Here is a 26285-nt window from a genome sequence, read left to right as displayed (position 1 = left end):
TAATAGTACATTCTCTAGAAGAGTTACCTCCTCCAAGTCCATTGAAGTCAATGAGTTTTGAAACATGCCATTCTGTGTAAGCTGGCACTACTTCTGGATTTCATTAATGGATTCTGTAATAGAACAATGACTGACTTTGCCTTGATTTGTTTTAAAGATTACATTTTCTCTATTCCATACCAACTTCAAATTCCACTTGCTTTGAAGAAAGATAGTTCTACAATTTTTTTCAGTAAATAATTATCTAGAAACTTGGGCACAATTCTCCATGTGAAACAAGGACTGATTGATTGATTGATTGATTGATTGATTGATTGATTGATTGATTGATTGATTGATTGATTGATTGATTGATACCCTGCACTACCCCAAAAGGGCTCAGGGCACCTTACATACCATAAGCCTAAGAACATACATAAAATTTAAACAAAACTTATAAATAACAATCAATAAAAACAAATCATAAAAACATTTAAAACAATCCAGCTAAAAAACCCAGATGGCGAGATATATTAATAAGCCCTTAATTTCCTGAATGTGACTAAGCAAGCAAACAAGATGTTCCTTGACCATCACATATAGTTACAAAAAGATTCCAAATGGAACAGGTTGTAAGGACAACATATGCTTATAGGCTACAGGCACAGGAGACATGAAAACATCCCTCTTCAAGTGAACAGCTTCACGTTTATAGAGACCTTTCCTGACACAAGTACTTCTAGTGCCAGCTGTTATGGAAATATTCTTCTATTTCAGGTGACTGAAAGGTGATGCTCGATGTCACAGAGATCTGTGGGTACGCTAGCAATGCCCACCTAGTTTTGTGACACTATCATTTGCACATCAGTCTTGATGGTTGTGAGAATTTTTCTTTAAGTCAAAACCTGCTATAAACAATAAAAACTAGGAAAGCTTTTAATGTTCTAGTGTCTTCTTCTGTTTGCATTTCAATTTATAAGTATATATAAATGACTGCTTCTAATGTTAAAGAATCAAGTGAATGGAAACTGGGCTGATTTTCATTAATTCAAAGACCACACAATTGCTGGAATTGTTTATGCTATTATTTTGTCATTTCATTCAGAATTCAGAACATTAGCAAAAGATTTAGAACAGTAAAATAATTCTACAAGCTTTATACATTCTTATATTTTATATACATACATTAAATACATTGCAATTTCACAATCTTTTAGCTGTCTTAATTTGAGGGTGCATAACTAAATGTGTTAAATAACTTCATAAAACCTTAAGAATCTGTCTGCTTCCAATTGTAGGATCTTGGGTGCACCTTGAATATAGCATACTAGGAAATCAGACGACATAGAAGAAGATGTTGGCCCATATAGGGATTCTCCCTCTCCAACAACAGTAGTGTTTGGGGAATGGTCAAAAGTTGTCACAGCTGAGTGTGGCATATATGTTTAAGTGTTACTGAAAATATTTGCTGAGTGCCAGTTCTTGGTTTCTGAGCCCAATCCATTCCCCAAGTGGTTTCAGTTGATTTTTGATCTGTATGGAAGAGATTGGGAGAACAGAAGAGGTCCTAGTCTATGCCCACTTTTACAGGTCCCCACTTGATTTATTAATGTAGGAACAAGTTATTAAATTTAACTTTATGTTTGAGGTATCGAGGCCTAAGGGAACCAGTGCAAAATATTAAGAATTTCAAGGTGTTGCATGCTTCATTTTGTTAGAAACACTTGATGAGTTAGTCAAGACCTTGTTTTTGACTTCTTACTGCTCTGTTCACACCACCGTGTAGACCTGTGGTCATACAGGAAAGATGGTGAGCACTAATCTGTTCCTTTAAGTATTGGAAGGCATCTCTACTTTGTTCTTGTCAATTATGCCTTCAAAACATTGAGACCATTGCAGAAAAGCAGATCTTATTCAATTTGCCCACGATGTTGGTAAAGCACCCTGCACTTAGGCATACTCAGATGTCTTACTTTTCTGCCTTTGAACTAGCAGATAGCAACAAACACATTTATATTTGGTATTCAGAACTTTCCAATTCCCATGTCCAAGTGAGAAGGCTTGGCATAAATCCATGGTCAAGTGGTTCCTCTTTGAAAAACATACTAGAGCCATGTAGCACTCCAAATTCCTGTGCCTCTGTTCTTCAGGGGTGGTCCTAACACCAGGGTCCCATGCTGTATGCAATGTTTTCTCATTCCACATTCCTTGTTATCTCACCCTTCTCCATAGTATTTACAGAGCAAGCGGTATTGTCTAAAGAGTGACAGCAACAGTTGCAGCTGTAGGAATGTGGACTGTGATTCATCACAAGATTAACTTCCCTCTTGCCCTAAGAGTTTATGTCAAATGAAAGGTAAGGTTTCTTTTGATAACAGAGGGCAAAACTGAGGAAACTGAACATGTTTCATTTCTACAGGCATAAAATCATAAGCATGTGTTAATTTGACACTCCTGGTGAGTTGTCATCAAACAAGTTGTCATCAAGCAATCGAGCAAGGATTGGCATCAAGGAACATATTCTGCCGTAAAATAAAGTTTTCAGAACATTCATTCATTCATTCATTCATTCATTCATTCATTCATTCATTCATTATATTTTTAGACTGCCCTCCCCAGTAGGCTCAGGGCAGTGTACATCCTAATTAAAACATAAAATAAAATGTAAAAAAGTAGTTCAATCTGTAATTTAAAACAATCAATATGGCGACAGTTCCCTCCCCTCAACCCCATCCACGGGGGGCCTGGATGACATGAGGGTCTGATGGCTATCCTAGCTGGCCAAAAGCCTGGTGGAACAGGTCTGTTTACAGGCCCTGCGGAAACTTTGAAGGTCCTGCAGGGCCTCCTATGAGAGCCTGTTCCACCAGGTAGGGGCCAGGGCTGTGAAAACCCTGGCCCTTGTAGAGGCCAGCCGGATCTGTTTTGGGCCGGGGATTTCCAGCAGATGCTCCTCCAAGGAGCGGAGGGCCCTAGTGGGGCAGTATGGGGAGATGCGGTCCCTCAGATATGCAGGCCCAATGCTGCTAACAGCCAGCCTATCTATGCCACCCCCATGGTATTTTAGTGTTCTTTCATGTGGGATGGATCCAAAGGAGAACACTGCAAACAAAGAAGGGGAAACAGAACTTAACCCTATAGAACTAGAATTAAGTACCCAAAAGGTCAATAAAATACATAAAGGGTTAAAATGTATGATTATATAAAATATTTTAAGGGTCCACAATAACCTACATTACAAATGTTGTAATTGCACATAGATGACTCAAATGGGACCCACAAGACAGTTTTTACTCTTGAGAGCCAGACGGCCAAATGACCTTCCTCAGTGGTCAAAGATAAAATAACTAAAATCCAGGCTAAAATTGTTGATTATTGCATTCTTTTTGACCGAGGTGAATTGGTTGTAGAAAATTAGGGAGGAAAGAAAAAAGGAAATTAAAAAAGAAAAAAGGAAACTTTTTTCTTTCTTTTCTTCATTTGCTTAAAGTTGGAGTACTCTCACATTTGCAGAAAAAAACTGAAAACTTTTTAAAAATGGGGAGGGGGCTAATAATCCTGCTAAACTGGTGGGTGGGCCAGGGTGTGCAGTTGCTGTGCTGCCGCACCAAGTGAAGGATGGAGGAAGCTGCTTGGGCCCCAGGGATGCCAGTGGGGATGGGTTCAAGCCTGGCTTTGCAGCCTGCATTCCCCACTGGCCAGGCCCGCAGCAGCTGCTTCTGTCCCTCGTCAGCATGGCATTGCAGCAGCTGCACACCTTGGGCCTGACCAGGCTGGTGAGGGATTGAGGCAGCTGCTTTGGGCCCAGACACCTTGGCCAGGAATGGAGGTGGCCGGTCCAAGACTGGGTACTCTGCCTCCCGTCCCTGCTTGCCTATCGAGGCCTGCAGCAGCTGCCTCTGCCTCTCACCAGTGCAACGGGTGCACACACTGGGCCTGGCCAGGCCAGTGAGGGGAGGTGACCTCTTGGAAGGAAGATGCTGGCAGTCATTGGTCGGTAAGTGGGGAGAGCTTTAAGGGTGGAGAGGTCATTGGGGAGAGCTTTGAGGTGAGGATCATTGGAGAGAGTTTTGAGGGTGGGGTCATTGGGGAGAACTTCAAAGGTTGTTGCAGAGAGGGTGGGAGGAAGAGGGAATGAAGCCAAGTGGGGTAGAGGGATGTGCCCTCTGCAAATTTCTTGTGTGTCCCCACGTGGAGATCCTAATGTCTGATTGATAAATACAGGTCATGATCAAGGCAGAAAATATTTGTAGACCAAAGAAAAAGTTGCCCAAGTGTTCAGGCTTTTTCTCACATAGTATTTAATGATGGTTGCAATTATCATTGGCATCTAGTGACTCAAAGATGGCTCTTCTCATGGCTATATTTAATGGCATTTATGGCTATGTACAAATGTGCACAAAGATAGTTTATATGAGACTTCAGGGTGCTTTTAGTGTAGTCTGTAAGAAAACATCCTTCAGTGAGTTGTTGTGCCACTGTAATTCTCTCTCACTCTGCTGTAAGCTGATCCCAAATCATCACTGTGAATTGCTTCCAAGGCAACATTGCACTAGTTGGTGTGGCAACCACAGGGTGTGTTGTTGTTGTAAACCTTGGAATCCATAGTTGTGCCAGAGAATGAGCCCCCTCCCAGCACAGTTGCTAATATTGGACTTATAACTATCAGCCATGAACTGCCACCAGGTTATTCTTCTATAGCTAGCTGAATACTGCAAATAAAGGAACTGAATGTATTTTTTTAATTTTTTTCATTCATTCATTCATTCATTCATTCATTCATTCATTCATTCATTCATTCATTCATTCATTCATTCATTGTTTGGTTTTATATACCTCCCTATCCCCGAAGGGGATGCAAAAGAGTGTCAGGTACGATGTCATAGGATTTAAGTCCCAAGACCATTAAGTGCTTAAGGCTAATTGACTAAACACTTGTTTCAAAATATTCTTCCCTTTTACAGACCACATGACTTACTTATGTATTGCCTACATCTGAAAGTTACTCTCTGCTAATGGGACAATTGAGAAAGAAGATGGGTACTTTAAAAGCAAGACATTGGGTAATCTGTGAATGGTTCTCCCACAGTATGTTTAATGGTAAATAGAAGCTGTGAACCCTGCAATTTGGATCATGGATATTGAGCTGGGGTTGGGAGGATTTAAGCCTTTCTCCCCTGAATGTGAAACATAAAGGCAACATGTGGTTTGCCTTTGTTTTTCCTCCCTGGGCGAAAAAATTGCTCTGAGGATCAACTGAAAAAGGTAAAATGCTGCATGGAATACTGGTGGTGGCAGCCAATCATGCTCTACATTCTGTGTTCTAGATCAAAATTGGTCCCTTCAGTATCTGCTATTTTCTGTTTTTAAAAAGGGGGAGTTCTGTTCACAGATCACCTGATATTTTGAATATTTTGATCCAAGTTGGAAAAATTGTGCAGGTACCTGATTTTTAATGTTGCTCTTTTTTTCTTATTTAGTATTTCAGAATACCAGTTAATAACTTGGAGATTTCAGCTGGTTAGTACATTCTGTATGCAGCAATAGTTTGGTTACCCATTTTGCCCAGTGATCAGAAAGGAACTTGCTAAAGAAACTAGCTAAAAAATGTGGAAGTTTGCAAAAAGAAAGAAAAAATGTTTGCATCTATTTCACGACATAGGCTGTTTCTGCATGGCCCAAAAACAGCACTCTAGGGACAGTAAAAACACCATCCCTGGGGCGCTGTTTGCACAGCGGCCAGAGCTGTGCTCACCCCTCCCAAATAGTGGGAAAATGCTGCTTTCAAATCTCACTCAAGTTTTTTAGAAAGTGGTGTCTTCCTGCCGGTGCCATGTGAAGTGCAGCTGTGGGAGGGTGCTGCTTTTAGGCGCTTCCGGTTTGTTGTGTGTACCTATTTCTTGTCCCTGTGAAGCTCTGGATGGAGGAAGGGACATGCCCACGTGCCCTCCAACCCCCGGGGTTGGAGGGCAGCATGGGCATGTTCCTTCCTCTGTCCAGAGCTTTGCAGGGACAAAAGATAGGTACACATAACAAACTGGAGGTAGCTTCATGCAGAGCCGCCCCTGCAGGCTGTGGTGGCTTCGAGACTGCCCGCATGGGACCATGTGATCGGTCCCGAGGCTCCACTGCCATAAATTATGCTAGTGGTCAGCCGCTTCTGCCGCCGTGCAGAAACGGCCATAGCCTTGGATCTTCTTCAGAAAGTCTTTTATAGCTTTTAGTCTTTCTGAAGTTGCAGTCAACAACCCAGCTGGTAGAGATGTAGCAAATGGAGGAAGATTTCCACATTTGATTGTAACAATCATAATTATGTAAAATTTCATACATTCGTTAAGTGCAATTTTTGAACTAGTAAAATGAATAACTGTTTGTATTTTTGGCCATCTTCTAATCTGGGCATTTACTTTGATGTCAGACTTGGAGTTTAATAAATGAATCTGCATTCATGAATCTGCAATTGCACACACACAACTATTTTGTTTGTGTACAGTGTAGATAGGTAGGGCTGAAAACAAGGGGGAGGATCAGTGCAAATGCTTCAGATGTCCTTTCACTTGATGCAAGGTAACATCTGCTGTCCCACCTTAATATGTGTGTGCTGTAATTAAGTACCACAAGAAAAGGATAGACAGACCAAGAGCCCACACAGATGAGACATAAAAGATCCACTGGAATCACACAACTCTAGATTCTTATATTTCAATGGACTCATGAGTCACACATTCTGTGATTACTATTCAGAATGGACACTCAAAGATGACCCCCAAACTGTACAAATCTGCAAGTTTCAAAAAAGCAGCTTTGGTATTTGAAACATGAGATGTTTAAATGGAAATCACTGCCAAGATGTGAATGACATTTTCATTCTGTTCCCTTCTCAATCACTTGTGCAGAATATTTAAATTACCTTTTGAGCATGAGGGAGTTTAGAGCAGACAGCTTGGGGGAACATTCTTACAAAGTACCTTCTGGAAGGAAAACAAAAAAATCTTGGATGTATGCATGCCCCTCTGGATTGTAGCCATGCATGACAACAAGGATTAGCATGAGAGATGCTATGAGTCTGTGTTTGCTTAACTGTGACCTGTTCTCCAAAACGGAGTTATACTTCCAGTATCTTCAGATATCATATCTCATTCTATGAGTTCCAGGTAATAATGTTGTTGAGCGATAGCATATTATTAATGCATTTGATGCCAAGCTGGCATTTATTATCTGTAGCCAGTTGCCTGCCTTCCCGCCGGGTTCTATTTGTGCATTTTCTAAGTCTATAAATGGAAACCTTAGCTAACAAGAAATTATCACCCAGACAGCCTGATACAGTTCTGCCTCACAACTTGAGCCTGAACAGTGGTGGTGTCTAACGTGTAAGGCACTTCCTTAGGGGACCTGAATCTTGCTGTTCCTATGCAATGGAGTTAGGGAATCATGAAAGAGAGACCTCAGCAAGGGACACTTTATGGAAGGAGAAACTGAAGGTAAGGTATAGTTTACCTCAGAATTACTGGTTAACTTGGAGTTCAGGCCAGCACCAAGCTGTTGCATAGCAAAGGAATTTCCAGTTACTATTTTGATACTTCCTCAAGTCAATGACCTTGAAGCTTAACAGGTTCAATAAGGGTGTGTTGAAATCAATTACTCTGATATATTTTCTGTGAGATATTGAACAGGAATGTTGATTAGGGATGTCTGTACTTTACAGTCTTCTGTTAATACTACTGACTATATTTCTACTCACATTATTTTTGAGAAGTGTTTTTTAAAAAAGTAAATTCCATATTCTTGTAATGCGTTTGACATAATTATGTGATGGACAGTTTGATTTAGAAATTCTGACATCCTGCTGCATTGTATTCACTACCAGTCTGCTATTGACAGATTGCAATTTTGTGTTTGTTTACAATATGTATTCATTACAGTTTGGACCTGGCAAAAATTTAAACATGCAAAAGCATTACTTTGCTGCGTCTGCCTACCACTAGAGCCCCAAATTGCCCCTGAAATGCTTTTTCTGGATGACATGGAGACCCTCAGAAGCGGAGGTTGGGGGGCTTTTGTTGGAGTGGGATATTGGCAAAGTAACCTCTCCCCGCTTTCCCCCCACCCCCCATGTATGGATCTTTTTGACAGGATCCAAACACTACAACTCCAGTAGGATAAATAGAACTTGCTTCTTAGTTGTTCTCTGGTGGCATGAAGGCGCCATGTTATTCTTGACTCTGAAAATGGATAAGCTGGGTTTTTTTTAAGTTGGCATTACCAAGTGAGAAATTAGAAACAGAGTTGCATTCTTGAATAGGAAGGCAATGCTACTGAGGCATTGGACCTTTTTTAAAACTTCATAGTGAGATTTGCATAGCTTTAACCCAAGTTTCATTTAACCCCTTCCTTGCTCTTCTGATGTAAATAGTATGTTTTATATAGGGTAGAAAATTTTCACTAAATGAATCCAATCTGACAATTTCATCTACATGACCTGTATGTTGGTTACAGACCTTGATGTAAACATTACCGTATCTATTCTGGTGTGCTACATTGCTTAAATTCCAACCCAGTGCCTCGTTAGCTTAGGCACCAGTCAACTGCCACCCACTGGGCAGATCTAGAATCACCCTTTGGAATTAGAATGACTTAGTACGGGTATCAGGTCTAGTCTCTTTAGCTAGGCTAAATTAAATGATGAAGAAGAAGAGTTGGATTTGTATCCCCCCTTTCTCTCTTGAAGGAGACTCAAAGGGGCTTACAAACTCCTTTCCCTTCCCCCCTCACAACAAACACCCTGAAAGGTCGGTGGCGCTGAGAGAACTCCGAAGAGCTGTGACTCACCCAAGGTCACTCAGCTGGTGTGTGTTGGAGTGTACAGGCTAATTTGAATTCCCCAGATAAGCCTCCAGAACTCAAGCGGCATAGCGGGGAATCAAACCCAGTTCCTCCAGATTAGAGTACACCTGCTCTTAACCACTATGCCACTGCTGTTCCATACCCCCACCCACCCCAGACAGAAACAGAGAGACACTTCTACCTTGGGCCTCCTTCCTACCACCATTTCACATTGCCAAAAGTTCTACACCAGTTCTGTGCTGCATTCATTTATGCTACAACAGCCTTTTAGCAGAAGTTGGGGGAATTTTGTCTTTGTATTAAGATTTGCTAGGAAAATTATCCTTCAGTTTGTTATCAACAGTTCAAAATATACCTCAGTAGCTTGAACATGTGGAATGACATGTGGTACTCTTATTGGCTGTTATCATTCATGCACATATATTTTCATGCCTTTGCAGTAGAAGTATCATGTGACCTCTTTCAACTTAGAGATTTAAGTACTAGCATCTGAGAAAGAGAGTAAACTCTGAGGAATGAGAATTCTCACTAACAACATTTTAATAAGGTATCCCTTAAAAGTATGTGTATGTGGGTGGACAAAAAATGGGGATTTAAATTTAATCTGAAACAAGAATATCTGGAAACCGGGCATGGTCCTGCTTTTACTCTTTGGAATATTAAAGGCTTAGTCTGGTCATGATTGAAGTGGTCACATAGTAGTTCTGTTTCAGTTCAGCTTAAATATTCACATTTCTTGCTGGGCAGCTAAGGCAATATTGTGATTCATAATTTCATATTTTCGAGAGAAGGACTCACATGGAAACATAGCGAGAACCACAGATTGATCCTGGATTGTTGCTTAATTGAAATGGAAAACTCTCCAGGTTTAAATAATATTTTTAAAATTGTTCACTTACATTGCTATCATTGTTGCCATTAGAACTGTATTTAGGCACAGGGCTCAGATTATGAGGGTCTTCTGAATGAAAAAAAGTGCTTCTTTGCAGTTCACTTCTTTGCAGTTATGAGTGGAAGTTTATTTCCATGGACATTCTGCCTTGATAGACAGGGGTGACTAGATATGACTAAGCTGTGATACATTCTTGTTAGTGCAAGTCTCTTTTATATTAAGAAGGGAATCCATGAGGATTCATAGGTGAAGGGAAATCCCCTTTCTTTTCCCTGATAGATCAGCCTCCCTGCTGTAACTGATTCCAAAACTGGCTTTGTTTGACTCTGGCTTCCTCTTTCCTGTTGCTACCCTCTACCTGTTGCTACCCTCTACCTGTTGCTACCCTCTGGCTGCTGACATTTTGGCACCATCAGGTGTCATTATTCCAGGCAACTGACACTGTTGATGGTTTTTTTCCGAAAAAACAAAACAGCTGCTGATCTTATATGTCCATACCTTTAATTGTAGCTATGGATGGCTCTAGGTTTGCCTATCATCATAAGGGCGAGTTCTTGACTATTAGAATGACAATAACAGCAAATTAAAATGTTGTTGTTGTTGTTGTCATTTCTACCCTTTACATATTTTGCATGTTAGAAACGGAAGGTCTCTTGTTCTGTAAGATTTTTTAAAATTAGGCAACGGTCTATTCTGAAGCTGCTTTAAACTGCTATATCCTGCCTACATCAAAACATTGTAGCATTTCCTTTCTACAGGTGTGCCCCTAGCAGTAACCACAGAATTTATGACCTCTAGATATTTTGTGTGATAGCTAGCATAGTATTGAGAGTCCAAGTAAGACTGGACAGATTCTCGAAACATCTTCTTCCAAAGCATTTCAACTCTTGTCCCTCTGATTTTTTTAAAAAAATAATGGTAGTAAAGTTGCTTTTATCTCCACTACAAATGGGTTCATTTTATGGTCAGTAATGTGAAAATATTCGAGTCTTTTGTATGTCGGAAATCTTAAATTGATATTAAATGGACTCCATCCCAGTTTGATCTCTGATTAAAACAAACATTCTCCCTAATGTAGAATAGGCTACCATTGCCAAACTTGCAGGAAAGCCTTCTTTCAGTTTCATGACCTTTGGTTGCAAATAGATAGCCATGTTTATTGATGCAAAATAAAAAGACTGTTCAGCGGCCCTTAAAGAATAACAGCATGGGGCAGAGCTGAGCTGTGACTCACGAAAGCTCTTATAGAAATAAAGGTTAGTCTTTAAGGGACCACTGGACTTCTGTTTCATCATAACCATCTGCCTGTGCAAAATGCTGATAGTCTTTGGCAATAGCTGATTTTATTGCATTGATTTTTGATTAAGAAAGAAGTTTACTAGGAACTTACAATATTGGACCAGAGGTGGGATCCAGAAGGTTCTCACAGGTTCCTGAGAGTAGGTTACTAATTATTTGTGTGTGCCGAGAGGGGGTTACTAATTGGTGATTTTGCCACGTGATTTTTGCCTTAGTTACGCCCCTCCTCTCAGCAGTAGTGCGCAGAACTTGAAGCAGTCTAGCAGGAGGTGCACCGGCGTGCATGGCAGTCTGCGCCTGTGTGCATTCATTTCCCGCCCAAGGACCGGCGCAGTGGCTGTGTCCTTGACACCGCCCCGCCCATGAATGCCCCGCCTCGGAATGCCCGGCCATGCCCCTGTCATGCCCCACCCAGCCCCATTGGCGCTACGCCACAGTTTGAATCCCACCATCATGGGAACCTGTTACTAAAATTTTTGGATCCCACCACTGTATGGGACAACCCTGATCCTTCTCTCTGTATGATCGTGGCAGACTTCCTCCTGGAAATTACTAAATGCCAGTAGATTTCCTTCGACCCAACATGTATTTCCTGTATTGTATATGCTTTTTAATCCGTTTTTATTATTGTTGTACTGTTGTCTATGCCAATAAAGGCTCGCAAAAATAAAAAAAATCAAATGAGTAGAGCAGTCCTGAGTGGAGAGACACCCTTGGATTTAAAAAGGTGTAATTTTTCCTTAGAGGTGCATTAGAGGCAAGGGTAGTTATGGTAGGTACAACTAATTCACAAAATGCTAAGATTTATGCATATGCTGAAATAGCAGGTGTTACCGTATCTCATGTATGCAGATAGCATATGATAACCCTTAGCTACTGCTTTCTCAATTTGGACCTCATGTTCTCACCCATCTCTCTTTTGACAAGTGGAAACAGCTTTTAAGAGACAAGGATGGCCCCATGACAGTTCTGTCTTGTGTGTCCTCAGAGAGAGAAAGAGCACATATGTCTGTAGCAGTGCTCTTTTCTGATTTCCTAGATGGAAGTGATAGGGTTATGCTCTCATGTCAAGAGAGAGGCAGACTTCTGGTAGTAGTCATAGCGCTCCACAGTTTATCCCCTGTGAAAACAGCTCCTTGTCTTCTAATCCATCCTTTCGTTCTGAAAGCACTTTGTCATTGCGGCAGCTGCTGTGTCAATACTTTAGCTTTGCTGTACCTGAATATTTTGCAATCACATTTCATTAGCAAAGCAAAAAGGAGATGATTGATAGGAAGTGGAGATAAAAAGATGGACTTGAGCTACCATATCTTTATTCTGACATTTAGAACATACAGTTCATCCAGTAGTAAAATATTTTCCATCTTCTCTCTGCCCTGAATTTCACATACCTAAATTTGTCAGGCTGTGTTGCCAGCATGAAATCCACAGGGAGAAATTGAAATAGACACTTGTTGGAGATAAGATTACTGTCTGGCACTTCCATCAGAAACATTCATGACAACATAACTGCTGGGTGTCACCACAAACATGAGGGTAACATCATATTGAGCTGGTGCAACAGTTGATAGAGTTAACTCTAATTACACTTGTTAGCCCAGCAAATCTCTGGATTTCAGCTGTGAAAATAATTTCCCCAAAGGGAACAGGACCTTCAAAGACTTGCTTTACCATGGGTGGCTTGAAAGGAACAAAAATCACAAGCTTATATCTTTGCTTGCTGCCCAGTTGCCTAAAAACTATTCTTTCTTGCCACAAAAACCCAAACAAATCCACTGCATGCCCTATTGGTATTATAGCTTTACACGGGCCTTCCCTTGCGATTGATCCGGAAGTTGAAGCTGGTCCAGAATGCAGCGGCACGGCTTCTGACAGGTGGTGATTATTCAGACCATATCACCCCTGTGCTATGCCGTCTGCACTGGCTCCCAGTGGAGTTCCGGATCGTCTTCAAGGTGTTGGTAATAACCTTTAAGGCCTTACGCCGCATGGGGCCCTCATACCTACGGGACCGCATCACCCCTTATGTCCCACATAGGCCACTACGCTCAGGGGTGGCGGAACTGCTGGTGACCCCTAGCCCCGCGACGATGCGGCTGGCCTCAACCCGGGCCAGGGCCTTTACGGCTCTGGCCCCTGCCTGGTGGAATGCTCTACCTCCATCGGTCCGGGCCCTGCGGGACCTTGGTGAGTTCCACAGGGCCTGCAAAACAGAGCTATTCCACCGGGCCTTTGGAGAGGCTGGCCGCGGTTTTACTGCCTCCCACTGAAACTGAAATCGGAATTGAAATTGAGGCTGCCAACTTCCATCCTCTGTCATCTTGGTCGGGCCCACTGTTGATTCCATCTGGTCCCGCTTGTTCCCTCCCTTTCTTCTTTTTTCTTCTTTTATTTTTTCCTTTTTCTTTTAACCTTGGGATCGGGCGCCTGTTTTAAACTGTTTAAATTGTTTAAACTGTTGATCTGTTTTAAACTGTGTGTAACTGCTGCTGGAGTTTTAAATGTGTTAAGTTATGTTGTTTGAGTTGCTGTTGGAGAACAGCCATGTTGGGAGCCGCCTCGAGCCCTTTGGGGAAGAGGCAGTCTATACGTCTAAAATATAAATAAATAAATAAATAGCAGTGATGCTTCTGCAGTTGTCACCTAGAAATAGATGTAAATTCAGAGGGCAATGTGCTTTGTAAGTAGCGTTCCTTTGAAGTTACTGACTCCTGTTCCCTTATGAAGAAGAGAATTGGGGCTAATTGATCCAGAGACCTATGTGACCCAATTCCCAAGCACCATGAACTTACTGCTTCACATGTAATGCTGACTTAAGGGTATGCAAATGTTTCCTTGGCCATTCATTTTTGTAAATGTTTTGTTAATTGTTACATTAATTCATCTTTATTCTTCCACTGGTTTCTGGAGAAATATGTTTAAATGAAAAGGATTATGAGCTGTACCTTTTCATTTTCCCTATCCAAGTGAGATGAGATTCACAAGGATTTTATCTCTCTACAAAGACAGAAATGGTTCCAGTTCTGTTTGTATTTGGCACTCCACAGAATGCAAGCAACATGATTAAGGAAAACATATAAAAATATGAGATATAGGGGGAGACTCCCTCTACCTTTTTTGAACAAATCATTAATTCGAAATTAATTGATGCTTGGAGACTAATCTGGAGGAACTTTACCTATTTTTTCAGGCAGATGTAAATCACTAACAAGAATCAATATGATTTTGCAACAAAATTAAAGTTGAAATTGAACACAAGATTTTAACAGACCACAATGCAGTAACAATGAAAGTTAGAAATATTAATAAATCAAAGAGCTGGAAGCCAAAAGACCATTTATTATCTAAACAAGTTATACAAGAGAAGTGTAAGGAAAAATTAAGAAACTTTTAAAAATGAAATTGGAAAAAGGAGGTTGAAGATAGGATAATTTGAGATGCCCTTAAAGTTGTTGTCAGGATTTTTTTCATCCAGAACAATGCTCATATTATAAAGAAAGAAAGAAAATGAAAAAATAATTATTGAAGAAACTGAAGAGATACAAAAGAAATTACCAGCCCAATCCAGAAAGTGGAGGTGGTCAAGGTTTGCCCTTCTGCCAAGTTGCACTCTGATTGGTGTAGAACAGTGGTTCTCAACCAGGGGTGTAACGAGGCAAACTGTAGCCCTGGGCAAAACCTGAGTTGGATGCCCCCCCCCCCCCGCTGCCATGGGCGGCCACTCCACCACAACCACATTTTTTTGCACCAGGACATTGGTGCGTGCAGGGGGTGCATTTTTAGACATATCAGCACCAAAATTTCAGTGTATCATCAGGAGACTGTCCTTATGCTACCCCCCAAGCTTGGTGAGGTTTGGTTCAAGGAGTCCAAAGTTATTGACTCCCAAAGGGGGTGCCCCATCCCCCATTGTTTCCTAAGATGGGGGCTACCCTTTTGAGGGTCCATAACTTTGGACCCCCTGAACCAAACTGCACCAAACCTTGGGGGTGCCATCATGACAGTCTCCAGATGATACCCTGAAAATTTGGTGCTGATACGTCCCGAAGATCAATGCCCTCCCTGCAAGAACATCCCGAATTTGCCCAGGAATCTTTGTTCTGCATTGAGTTTTCTGCATTTGATGATGTCAATGGGGGTTTGCAGGCTGGGGGGCACATTTCTGAAGGCACAGTCTCAAAACTTTCAGGGTCTCATCAGGAGACTGCCCTAATGATACCCCCCAGGTTTGATGCAGTTTGGTTCAGGGGGGGCCAAAGTTATGGACCCTCAAAACTGTAGCCCCCATCTCCTATTAGCTCCCATTGGAAACAGTGGGGGATAGGGGCACCCCCTTTGGGAGTCCATAACTTTGGACTCCCTGAACCAAACCTCACCAATCTTGGGGGGTAGCATAAGGACAGTCTCCTGATGATACGCTGAAATTTTGGTGCCGCTAGCCTAAAAAACTGCGCCCCCCTGCAGGCCAAAAATGGAAAGCCACTAAAAATACCCCAAAACAAACCCAGCATTTTGATGCCCCCCACAAGGTGATGCCCTGGGCAGCTGCCCACCTTGCCCAATGGGCATTACGCCAGTGTTCTCAACCTTCCTAATGCTGCAACCCTTTAATACAGTTCCTCATGTTGTGGTGACTCCCAACCCTAACATTTATCCATTTTACAGATGGAGAACACTGATGCAGAGAGTCTTAGGCGACCCCTGTGAAAGGATCGTTCGACCCAGACCCACAGGTTGAGAACCACTGGTGTAGAAACTGTATGACACAGAGAGGGAGGAGCATATCTTCCTAACAAGAAAATTTTGAGTTAGCTTGGATTTGAATTCTAACTGCCTTTGGATTTGAATATCTAACTGCATTTAACTGTGCAAATGTGTACCTTCTTTGAAAAAGAGTATTTCAGTCAGTGCGTGTAAATCCGATTAGTTATACTGATGACAGCATACTAAGACCAGAGAACTGGTAAAGGTTTGTTGCAGGTCCAAAACTGAGACAAGTGTCTTTCCATAGGGGCCATGTAAATAAACCAGAGAGGAATAGATCTCATCGAGAAAGAAGAATTCTTGGGGCCAGTAGTCTGGTGTAAGGGGTTTTTGCTTTGTTTTATCTCCAGAGAGAGAGAGAGAGAGAGTTATATTTATTTTGGATTTCTAGCTGAGTGAAGGCTGTTTGTGAGGGTACTGAGTTTATGCATCAGCCTGTGTTAGACCCTGTGAAATAATCCTTAAGCTAGTAACCTCTGAAATATCTAAAACTGTACCATTTAAACAACATCTAAGACACTCAATTTGAAACCGAGTAAGCCTGTGCTAGTGCCTGTACCTGAGAACTGATTTTTCTTTTTTTTGTTGTTAATTTTTCTGAGCAAAGCTCCTGTATATGTATTTATCCTACCTCTTTTCTTTCCATCCAATTTTCTCCTATTGCCATCTTCCTCTGTTAATAAATTTTAATTCTGCTTGCGTTTGAAATCTGCCTTAGTATTATTTTGTGCCTTATTAAGGGGTTTGCCAAAAATTAACATAATGGACTCTTCATCTTCTGGGCCAGTAACTGGGCTCAGGAAACTTATATCAGTGTACACTACCATGTTAAACAACTAACTCCCCGAAAAAAGTTTGGAAATCTGGTTAGCCTACATCAAGAATTTGGGAAGATGAGGGGGTCTGTCTCACTATTATTAATGTATGGATCATATAATAGCTATCTTACCCATCATTCTTCTTGTATATTCTAAGACTATGACATACATTTTTTTTATCTGCAGCTCTTCCTCTTACTATTTGTTAGCAGCTGAAGCTAACCTTGATGAGGTAATGGATGTATTGCAACCTGATTCATTAACAACTTGAGGCAAAGCATATCTTATTTCTAAGGGTTGGTCTGATGAAGCTGACTGACCTAATGAAGCACTGCTTGACCTAGTGCAGAAGCAGGAACCAACACCCATGGCCTTGCAATTTAGATGGAGCATTCCCAAAATGTACATAGTGGAGGGAATGTTTTCAATTTGTGTGCAGATGATGCAGGCTGCTCTATGGAGCAGAAAATTATTTTTGTTCAAAGTCTGAATGTAGCACAAATCATGCCAACAGCATGTTAGATTTTTATTTTGTCTTTTAAAGGCAGGATGGAAAAAATTGAGGTATCTATCTGGACATAGCGTGTAAGAGACAATGAGGATGCCAGCGAATGTGATTGTGAGAAAACCTTCATAAGAGAACCAGTATGGTTCTACTGGTTTTTGGACTAGGATATGGGTGAGCCAGGTTTGGATCCCCAGTCTGCCATGGAAGGTCTCTGAGCCAGTCATATACTTTCAGACTAATGTACTTCACATATTGGAATGTGTTAGGAAAAAATGGCCAAAGGAAGAAAGATAACGTAAGTCACTTTGGATTCAGTTTCGAGAGAAAATCAGAGTAAAATATCTAACTATATGGTGGGGGATCCTTGCCTGCCAGTTGCTCTTCAGACCTTTGCCTCCAGCCTTCTGGGAGGTGAGGACTCTGTAAAGCAAAGAACTGTGGGAGTGACTTTAATTATTCCATAGCGGGGGCGAGAGTAACCAGCACATTCAGCTGTTTTGTTTGTTGTTCTAGGGTTGAACATTACTGAAGATATTCGGTAAAATTCAGATTCAGGCTTATTTGGCATAAAATTATCTGAATGCCTGAATAAGATGAATACCATATCCAGTACGCCCGAATATATTTAGATATCTGATTTTTTCCGTCTATTTTTTTTTTTGTATTTTTGGCGTTTTTCGTGTTTTGGCCTGAAGAGGATGCATTTTTAAGTCTAGTAGGAGACTTTCCTGAGGAGAGAAAGGGGGGATATAAATCCAAACTCTTCTTCTTGTTGTTGTTCAGTGGGCATCAGGTTCACCTTCATTGGGGTGCCCTCCCACGCAAACTGCCAGTGCAGTCCACAGTGGTCCCAACTTCTGTGTTTCACCATCGCAGAACTGGCCAGCTGCCAGTGTTTTTGTCCTCTCTCTTGATAGCACAATCTCTTGATAGCACAACCACAAACCTGGGAATGCAGCAGTAAAGTGCACAGTAGAGGAGGCAAGAAACATATGGAATCCCAAGCACTTGAACAAATTTGAATTCAGTGCTGCATAGTTCAGCTGTCACTGGGAACGAATCTGAAGGAAAGGGTTGTTCTAGGGTTGAACATTACTTGCCCCTGAAATCCAGGTCAGCCTCACACTCTACTTCTAACTCATGATAAAGCCACAGTGTGATCGAAATACGTATCTTTCACTTTTGACTTGCGGAGTACTCTGTACATGGTGTTATGAACATTTGCTGCTCTTCTAGTCTGAAGCGTGGGAAGAGTTGGCACATTCAGAGACTTTCTGTGTGGTCAAATTACTTCTCATCACAATTACCCAACGGTTGAACCAGGCGAAGAACAGCCTGTTCTCCTGGCAGTACCAGCTAGGGAACAGGGAATCACTTCGTGAAATATGACACCTCCTTTTTAAGGATATCTTCAAATGATAAAGATCTTTACTTTAGCCTAGTGTATTAATGTTGGTCTCTGGGTTATAAATAAACTTCTGCATTTTAGAGCTTATCTTGGAAACAGGCGTACAAATCAGTGTGATCAATGTTCATGCACAGAGCTCATGTAAAGATTTATAAGCCAGGGGCTCTGCAGTTTGGTAAAATCAGTGTTGCTCCACTTGCATCGAAAAAGTAAACTATCTTATTTCTTTCAGCAGTACTTTTCATGACCATTCAAACTGCTTCTTAGTAAGAATGAAGTAGCTAATGTGATGCATAAAATCACAACTGAGCATCTTTTTGCTACACAAAATATTTTCACCTTGATAGATTAGGTAGGTAATAACTATGTGAGCAGATATGGACAGATATATGTGGAACAATGAACAGGAGCAATATGGTCAGTTAAGTACTTTTAAGTTGCATGAATCTTAATGGACTGAGCTAAATGTACACTTAAACCCTTTCTTGTTCTAATCATGAACCTTTGTCAAAGGGATGAATTAAATACACAATTTAGTCAGTCTTCATATTTCATCCTTGGCTGAGTTTGCAACTTCTCATATGTGCTCTTTGACTCCTACTCAAGAACCACAACAAGTTACTAGGAGTTGCCAGATGAAAATGTTTTTCCAGTTCTTACTTCATTTATACTTCAGTTTTCTCTATGCTAGTGACCCAAAATGGCTTACATTTTTCTCCTCTCCTTTGTTTTGTCATCAAATCAATCCTGTGAAATAGATCAGGCTGAGAGTGTGTAACTGGCCGATTGTCACCCAGCAAGCCTCTTTGGCACAGTAAGATTTGAACTCAGATGTCCCAGATCCTTGTCTAGCACTGTAGTGACTACATCACACCCATTTTTAAATCTCTTTTAAATCTATTTGAGTATTAATGTAATATATAAGGGAGACAGACAGCCGTTTGGATGTGTTGCCATTCTTTTTTCTTTCAGGAATGGATCAGAGTTGTTTGTTTTTAAAGTGGCAATGTAGAAATCTAACTTTGTCTTGATATTCTGTCATCAATATGACTCATCAACAGTATGTTCACCTTTCATAGTAGGGTGTGGAACTCTAAGAATAGTAACAGAACTTGACTCTGGGCACAACAACTATTGCATAACTCACTTCAGTTGACTGAAGTGGCACAGCCGTAGTACTAAGGAAGCTGGCACTTGCAGAGGAAAGAGTCCTAAAGTCAGTGACACTGCTTGTATTATGTTTAAATAAGTGCCGTTCAACAACTAAGAAACCTCTTCTATACTGTCTAATTACGCATCCCCCAAATCAAGGAAACGTTTATCTGAACAATTCTTGCACAATGCCAATAAACTCTGAACAATTCCAGCTGCACAGTAGGGTTTACAGGTCCAGATTGGGAAATGCTGGGATTTGTGGGTCAGATTTCCAATGGCTGGACTTGTTTCCCCAGGATGGGGGAAGAGGGGAGCAATTAGTGAGAGAACCTGTGCATGCCATTCATTGGTGTATGGAGTCTTGCAAGGGGCAATTTTCTCTCTGATACTGTTCAACATCTATATGTGCCCTCTTGCTGGGTTAGTCCAGAGATTTAGGCTGGGTTATTATCAATATGCTGATGACACCGAGCTCTATCTATTGATGGATGGTCATTTGGATGCCACCTAGCTGTGCTGGCCAGTTGTTTGGAGGCTATGGTAGAGTGGTTGAAAGAGAGTTGACTGAAGCTAAATTCAGCTAAAAGGAGTTTATGGTTGGTTTGAGGTGGCATGAATGGGAGTTGTCAATTGCTGGCTCTTGATGGCATGAAGCTGATTCCTGAATTGTCTATCAGGAGTCTTCATGTGCTTCTTGGTGCCTCCCTATCAATGGTGGCACAGGTTGCACAGACAATCTGCTTTGCTTTCTATACTCTTTTCCAGGTGAGACAACTGGCACTGGACCTGTCCCAGTCTGATCTTGCCACAGTGATCCATGCAATGGTTACCTCTAGGCTAGAATACTGCAACTTTGGGTTACCCTTGGATCCACTTGAGAGACTCTTGCTGATGCAAAATGCAGTAGCACAGGTCCTTACTGTGACCCTGTGGCAGATACATATTCAACCTGTGGTCTGTCAGCTGCATTGGCTCCAAGTCGAGTACCAGATCAAGTTCAAGTTTTTTGGTATCATCAAAGTCCTAAACCAGGGGTAATGATCTAATTTGTTACAAGGGTGGAATAAAATATAAATGTTACTTGGTTGGAATAAAATAAGGGTGGAATAAAACATAAATGTGACTTTCCACAGAAATTACCTGGCATTGGGCAGGAAGGCACAGTCCAATCCGACAAAGCCCCACAGAGTTCAACAGCATTGTTTATGGAGTGTATTTAAGATTGCCACTTGCTGGGAAAGAAGGGGAGGCAGAGAGCTGGGCAAGTGAAAACCTCCTCCTCCTCCCTCCCTCCCTCCCTCCCTGCCTTCCCTCAAACATGCCTCCTTCTGCTTTCTCTACCACCTGCTCAATTGAGGAAGAGCCACACCAGGCCATTCGTAGGCCATACCGGCTGGCCAACCTGTGGGCAGCTACAGGGGACTTGCCAAATTGCCCTGCCTGTGTACCAGGTGAATAAGCCAGCCAGTGAGTGGGTGGCGTGGGGGTGCTAATTGCAGTGTAGTATGAGAAAGGCTATTGTGGGAAGAAAAATGGCTTTGTGTTGGAGGTGCCCCAGCATCACTTTTTAATTTCAGTTTTAAAAACACCTAACTTTGCATAGCTGCATGTCTCTTTCATTTGGGATGGGTAGTGCAGGATCCGCTGGTTCCTGTTCTGTGGTGGGGAGGAGACTGATGGAAGACGAACTGCAGCAGCAGCCCCACACTGATGACACTTGATGCAAATACCTCAGCTCCTTTCAGAGCTGTCTTGCAGCCAGCTCCATCGATGTTGCTGTAGTTGCTGTTATTGTTATTATTATTATTAAAAGTAATATTCATTCGTAGTCCATCTTTCTCAGTAGGACCAATGGGATACGATTTTTAAAAAATTTCAGTCAATAATTTGATTATTAAATTGTGGGGGAAAAGGACTTCTGTGCATGCTCAGAACTGCCCCCCCTCCGCAATCCTGTATTCCAATTTGGTTGCTGGTTGCCTTATCAGGGCAATCCACAGTTCCTGCTGTCAGTGGTGTAGCGCCACAGGGACAGGGGACCCAATGCACCAGGCGCACACCCTTGGGGGCATGGTGAGGGCATGGCGTGGTAAGGGAATGGCGTGGTAGGGGCAGACAGGGCATGGCAGGGGCGCAGGGCACACGGGTGTTCTGGACACAGTTCCCCCTCGCTCTGCTCCTTCCTGCTGTTCCTGCCCCCAGCTGGAACAAAACTGCTCAAGACTGATGCTGAGCCCTGGGGTGAGGTGGGGGTTGCCATGGGGATTATTTTGTGTAGATACGCCCCTGAGTCAAGATCATTGCTCTGAGGAAGAGAACAGACCAGAATTAAACAGTGTTTTTAAGAGGAGAAAGCTATCTTCCTAGGTAGTGCTGTGGCCAGTGAATAGTGAAAGACATTATGTCCTACATTATGTCATTTTTCACTTAACTTCATACTTAGCTGAGGCTGTGTGTGTGTGTGTGTGTGTGTGTGTGTGTGTGTGTGTGTGTGTGTGTGTGTGTGAGAGAGAGAGAGAGAGAGAGAGAGAGAGAGAGAGAGAGAGAGAATAGTCTGGGAGCAGGGGTTTTTTGTGTTTTTTTCTTTTTTTATTGCAGAGGTCCTAACTAGAAAGAGAAACTATTGGCGAAGCAGTAAGTAATTATACAAATGGCAGCATTTATTTAAAGGCTTTTATTGGATGTTTGGGGAGGGAGTTATTTTCAGCAGAAGAAACTTTAGTGGGAAGGATTGGCAGAATCCAGCCGAAGACATTTCTGTTAGGGGAACAGAAGTTTTCTCTGCCTCTCTCCTCTCCCTGAAGCCCACTGATAATCCCACAAATGGTGCTTTTGGATAATAGGATACTCCAGCATGAGGGACAGAGCCCTATTAATAAATCCAAATAATAAATAAAAATAAATAAAAATGTTGGGTCGGCAGTGAGAGGGAAAGACTGGTAAAAATTTCCCCAACGTGGAAATGAATCAGCACACCATGTTGAATGTTGATTAGGCCATGGGATTACACTATTAAGCATCCTGCAGAAGACTTAAATAAATGTACAAAATCAAGCCTGCCCCATGGTCAGGTTTTACAACTTTGTTTCTTAGATTACTCCCTTCCACTTTAATAACTTTTACAACTACACTTAAAGTTCTACTCATAGAATTTCTGATTTATTTTGGTCTATTTGCTACTAGCTCAGGCATGATTTTAGAAAATGACTTGAGCAGGGCAGAAATAGCGACTGTAACGAGTAAACACTGCAATAATGATTTCAATTAGAATTAGAGACTCCTTTATAACAAGGAATCACTTTCAATTTTTGGTCTGGTAATTTTTGTTCCTGACGTTTCACTTGCATCTATGGCTGGTATGTTCAGAGGAATGTCATGATAAGATGCGTTTCCATGGCGCAATGTGGAGTGATTGTGTCATGGGGCATATGCTTTGCCCACCTCACATTTGCCTGTGTCCAGCTAGAGTTCAATCACAGTTGCAGTCATTTGTCATTTTTCTTTCCCTTTGTTAATTTTGAAAATTGTAGTTGTGTCTCCAGTAATTTTTACAAAATTCTCTGCCGAAAGTTTGTTTTTATATTAAAACATATTCCTAACAGGGAGGAAAAAGTAGAGAAATATATACGTAACTGCTGTTACATGGAAAGGCTTCACATTGTCAGAGAGTGCCAGAACAATCTGATGAGATCATGACTTTCCACTGATTTTTCCATGTAGTGTCCAAAGATGCATGTGAACTTGGCATGGGTCCTTGTGAATAAGGGGGAAATTTTCTCACTGATCCCAAATTCACACTGCTTGCCTGTGCAAGAAAACCCATGATGTCTTGCTCCTTTGCTAAAAAAGCTGCTGACCTAGTTTCTACATCCCATGCAAGGTGTGTACCCAGTCTAGGCAGTGATCCACACCATCACTGAAAGAACAGTGAGATGCTTCTGTAAGCATGAAAGGAATACTGAAATCTGGATAGTGTTGAAACAGAAAAAAAGTGAATTGAAGGAGATAACATAGATATCTGGGATGGAATTTAAGCAGTGGGTCCACTAAATATCCAGTTTCCAAGTCAAGGGTCCCAGCATCTAGACCAGTGGTGGGATTCAGATAATTAACAACTGGTTGTTTAGAAACACCATTTTAACAACCGGTTCTGCTGAAGTGGTGCGAACCAGCTGAATCCCACCACTGATCTAGAACATAAATATTCCAAAGGGAAGAAATACAAGGTTGCATCATAATTGATCAGAATAGAAACCTCTGCACCTGAGGTGGTTTCAAACCATTGTTTGAGGACAGATTTTGGCGAACAACCAAAGATTCTATTCTTTTTATTTATTTTTATTTATTTATATATTTATACCCCATCCTGCCCCCAAAGGGCTCAGGGTGGCTTACAATCGCATAAAGCCTAAAATCATACATAAAATTCATACAAGCCTATAAATAACAATAAATTTTAAAAAATCGTAAAACCATTTAAGACAATCCAGCAAAAAAACCCAGACAGAGATATATATTGTTTCTCCCACAGGAGGCTCAGGGAAGATATCGTAATAAGGAAACATCCAACTAGCTTGACAGAAAGATCTGGTGAAACAGTTCTGTTTTACAGGCCCTGCAGAATTGGGTTAGGCTCCACAGGGCCCTGATGTTTCTCAGCAGCATGTTCCACCAGGCCAAGGCCAGGGTGGCCTGGGACCACCAGTAGATTCCCCTCCGCTGAGTGTAGAGGTCTCTGAGGGCGATATTGGGAGATGAAGTCCTGCAAGTGTTTAGGCTTAGGAAAAGGGGAGAAAGGAAGGGAAGTGGGTAACCTGACCAAATGAAGGAGGAGAATGGATATTTCAGAGTTTTAGGAAAGCATCTTTTAAAAAAAGAATGAGAGAGAGGAGGTATCAGGCATGGGATATGCCTAGAATAAAAAATGTTGCCTATGCCTAGAAGCACAGCATAAAAAAAAGACCTTCACCATTATGCCTTTCATCTGTGTATGCTTGCTCTTTTGCATAGCTTTTCATACATTTCCATAACATCACACCTTGTCCACCTTTCTGCCAGCACATTCTCCCATAAGAGGAAGTGCAAGGAAACCTATGCAAACATATGAAAGTTATGAGGCTTTATTGTGGAGGTCCATAGAGTAACTGCTACCATAGGTTGTGGCCTTCAGTTTATTTTTCACCTTCTGCTTAGTGACTATCTATGACTGACTAGGTGGATGAGAAAATTAAATATAGATCAATAGCTATGCTTCAGTAAAGATTCTCTCATGAAGTACTAGAGCAGTGGTGGCGAACCTATGGCACGGGTGCCAGAGGTGGCACTCAGAGACCTCTCTGTGGGCACATGCAGAGTTCGTCATGTGGGGGGGAATCCCCCCCCCACCTAGGCTGGCCTGGACCGCTGGGCTCGATTATTAGCATTAAACCTAAGATCTAGTTTTGGGGAAGCAGTGTAGGTAACCCTGTTAAGTGCTGTTAAACCCCACTGATTTTCATGCGAATATAAGCCTTTACCTGGGAGTAAGCTTGGTTGCTAGCAATGGGGCTTGCTTCTCAGTAAACCCTCTGGGTCGTGATTCATCTGTCCAAAGAGTTGCATGGTTGCTTCAAAGCAAAACCACCAACTACCACCAAGCTTACTCCAGAGTAACGCACGCCTCAGAGCCAACCATTTTTTCTAAACTAAAACCTCAGTATTCAGGTTAAATTGCCATGTTGGCACTTTGCGATCAATAAGTGGGTTTTGGGTTGCAATTTGGGCACTCGGTCTCGAAAAGGTTTGCCATCACTGTACTAGAGCTTCACCTGGAATAAAGAAGATCTCACAGGTAAGTGAGCCTCATGGGCATATTGCAACACCTACACCTAGCTAGTCATGTTTTATTTAAAAGCTTCCAAGTTTTATAAGAAATATAATTTTCCAATTACATTAATTTTGAACAGTCTTTACTAAAGTTATATCTAAATTTTTTTCCAGGAATCAGATGTGGTATGGACTGTAGCATAACTGATATTAAGAAACGGGAGTTATATACTTAATAGTTATATACTTAATAGTTATATACTTAAAGTTATATACTTAATAGTTTAATATAAACCATTTTGACTAATGGGAATCATTCACTGACATCTCTTCACACTAGGAAAGAGGCAATCTACTTTACGGTATAACGATTAAGTAAGTGGGAAGTTGAACAAATTGAGTATTTATATCCCAAATTCTTCCTACACCCACACAAAGTGCCTGCTATTGAAATATCCCATTAAAAGAGTCTCTAGAGAGGTTACTGAAATAGCTGGAAAATATTAATTCCCTGAGACTCAAGCAAAAATCTCGTGTGTATATTTTATTGTCTTGGTTTTCTTTCCTTCTTTCTACTGGCAGCCCACAGAAAATGGAGAACCAACTGAGAAGACAGCTGTGAAAGAAAGTTCTTTCCTAAGGTTCCTTTCCAGGGAAAAGGTATGAGACTTTATGGGTAAAATTATGTTGTAGCCTAAAAAAGTGTTCAGAGACATTGGTATTCAACAAGACCACTACATTATAATATTATTATTCCAAGGTGGTCAAGATGGAAATGTTAAGCAAACTGTTCTCTGTGGGGATTGCTTCATG

General features: G+C 41.5%; 2 protein-coding genes across 7 annotated transcripts in view; both read left to right on the top strand.

The window, feature by feature from the left end:
• LRRC1 (leucine rich repeat containing 1) overlaps positions 1–26285 on the top strand; it is a 462254-nt gene that overhangs the window by 113201 nt on the left and 322768 nt on the right. The gene's annotated exons all lie outside the window — the stretch shown is intronic.
• LOC125432917 (muscular LMNA interacting protein) overlaps positions 7322–26285 on the top strand; it is a 68457-nt gene continuing 49493 nt past the window's right edge. For all 6 annotated transcript variants that reach the window (XM_048497106.1, XM_048497097.1, XM_048497086.1 and 3 more), the window contains exons 1-2: positions 7322–7460; positions 26055–26132. In XM_048497106.1, coding sequence (XP_048353063.1) covers positions 7395–7460; positions 26055–26132 — 144 coding nt within the window. In that variant the 5' untranslated portion in view covers positions 7322–7394. The remainder of the gene's footprint in view (positions 7461–26054; positions 26133–26285) is intronic.

This window comes from Sphaerodactylus townsendi, linkage group LG01, assembly GCF_021028975.2.
Source record: "Sphaerodactylus townsendi isolate TG3544 linkage group LG01, MPM_Stown_v2.3, whole genome shotgun sequence".
Lineage (NCBI taxonomy): Eukaryota > Metazoa > Chordata > Lepidosauria > Squamata > Sphaerodactylidae > Sphaerodactylus > Sphaerodactylus townsendi.
The sequence above is the reverse complement of the archived record's forward strand: the minus strand, read 5'-3'. Positions and strand labels throughout refer to the sequence as shown.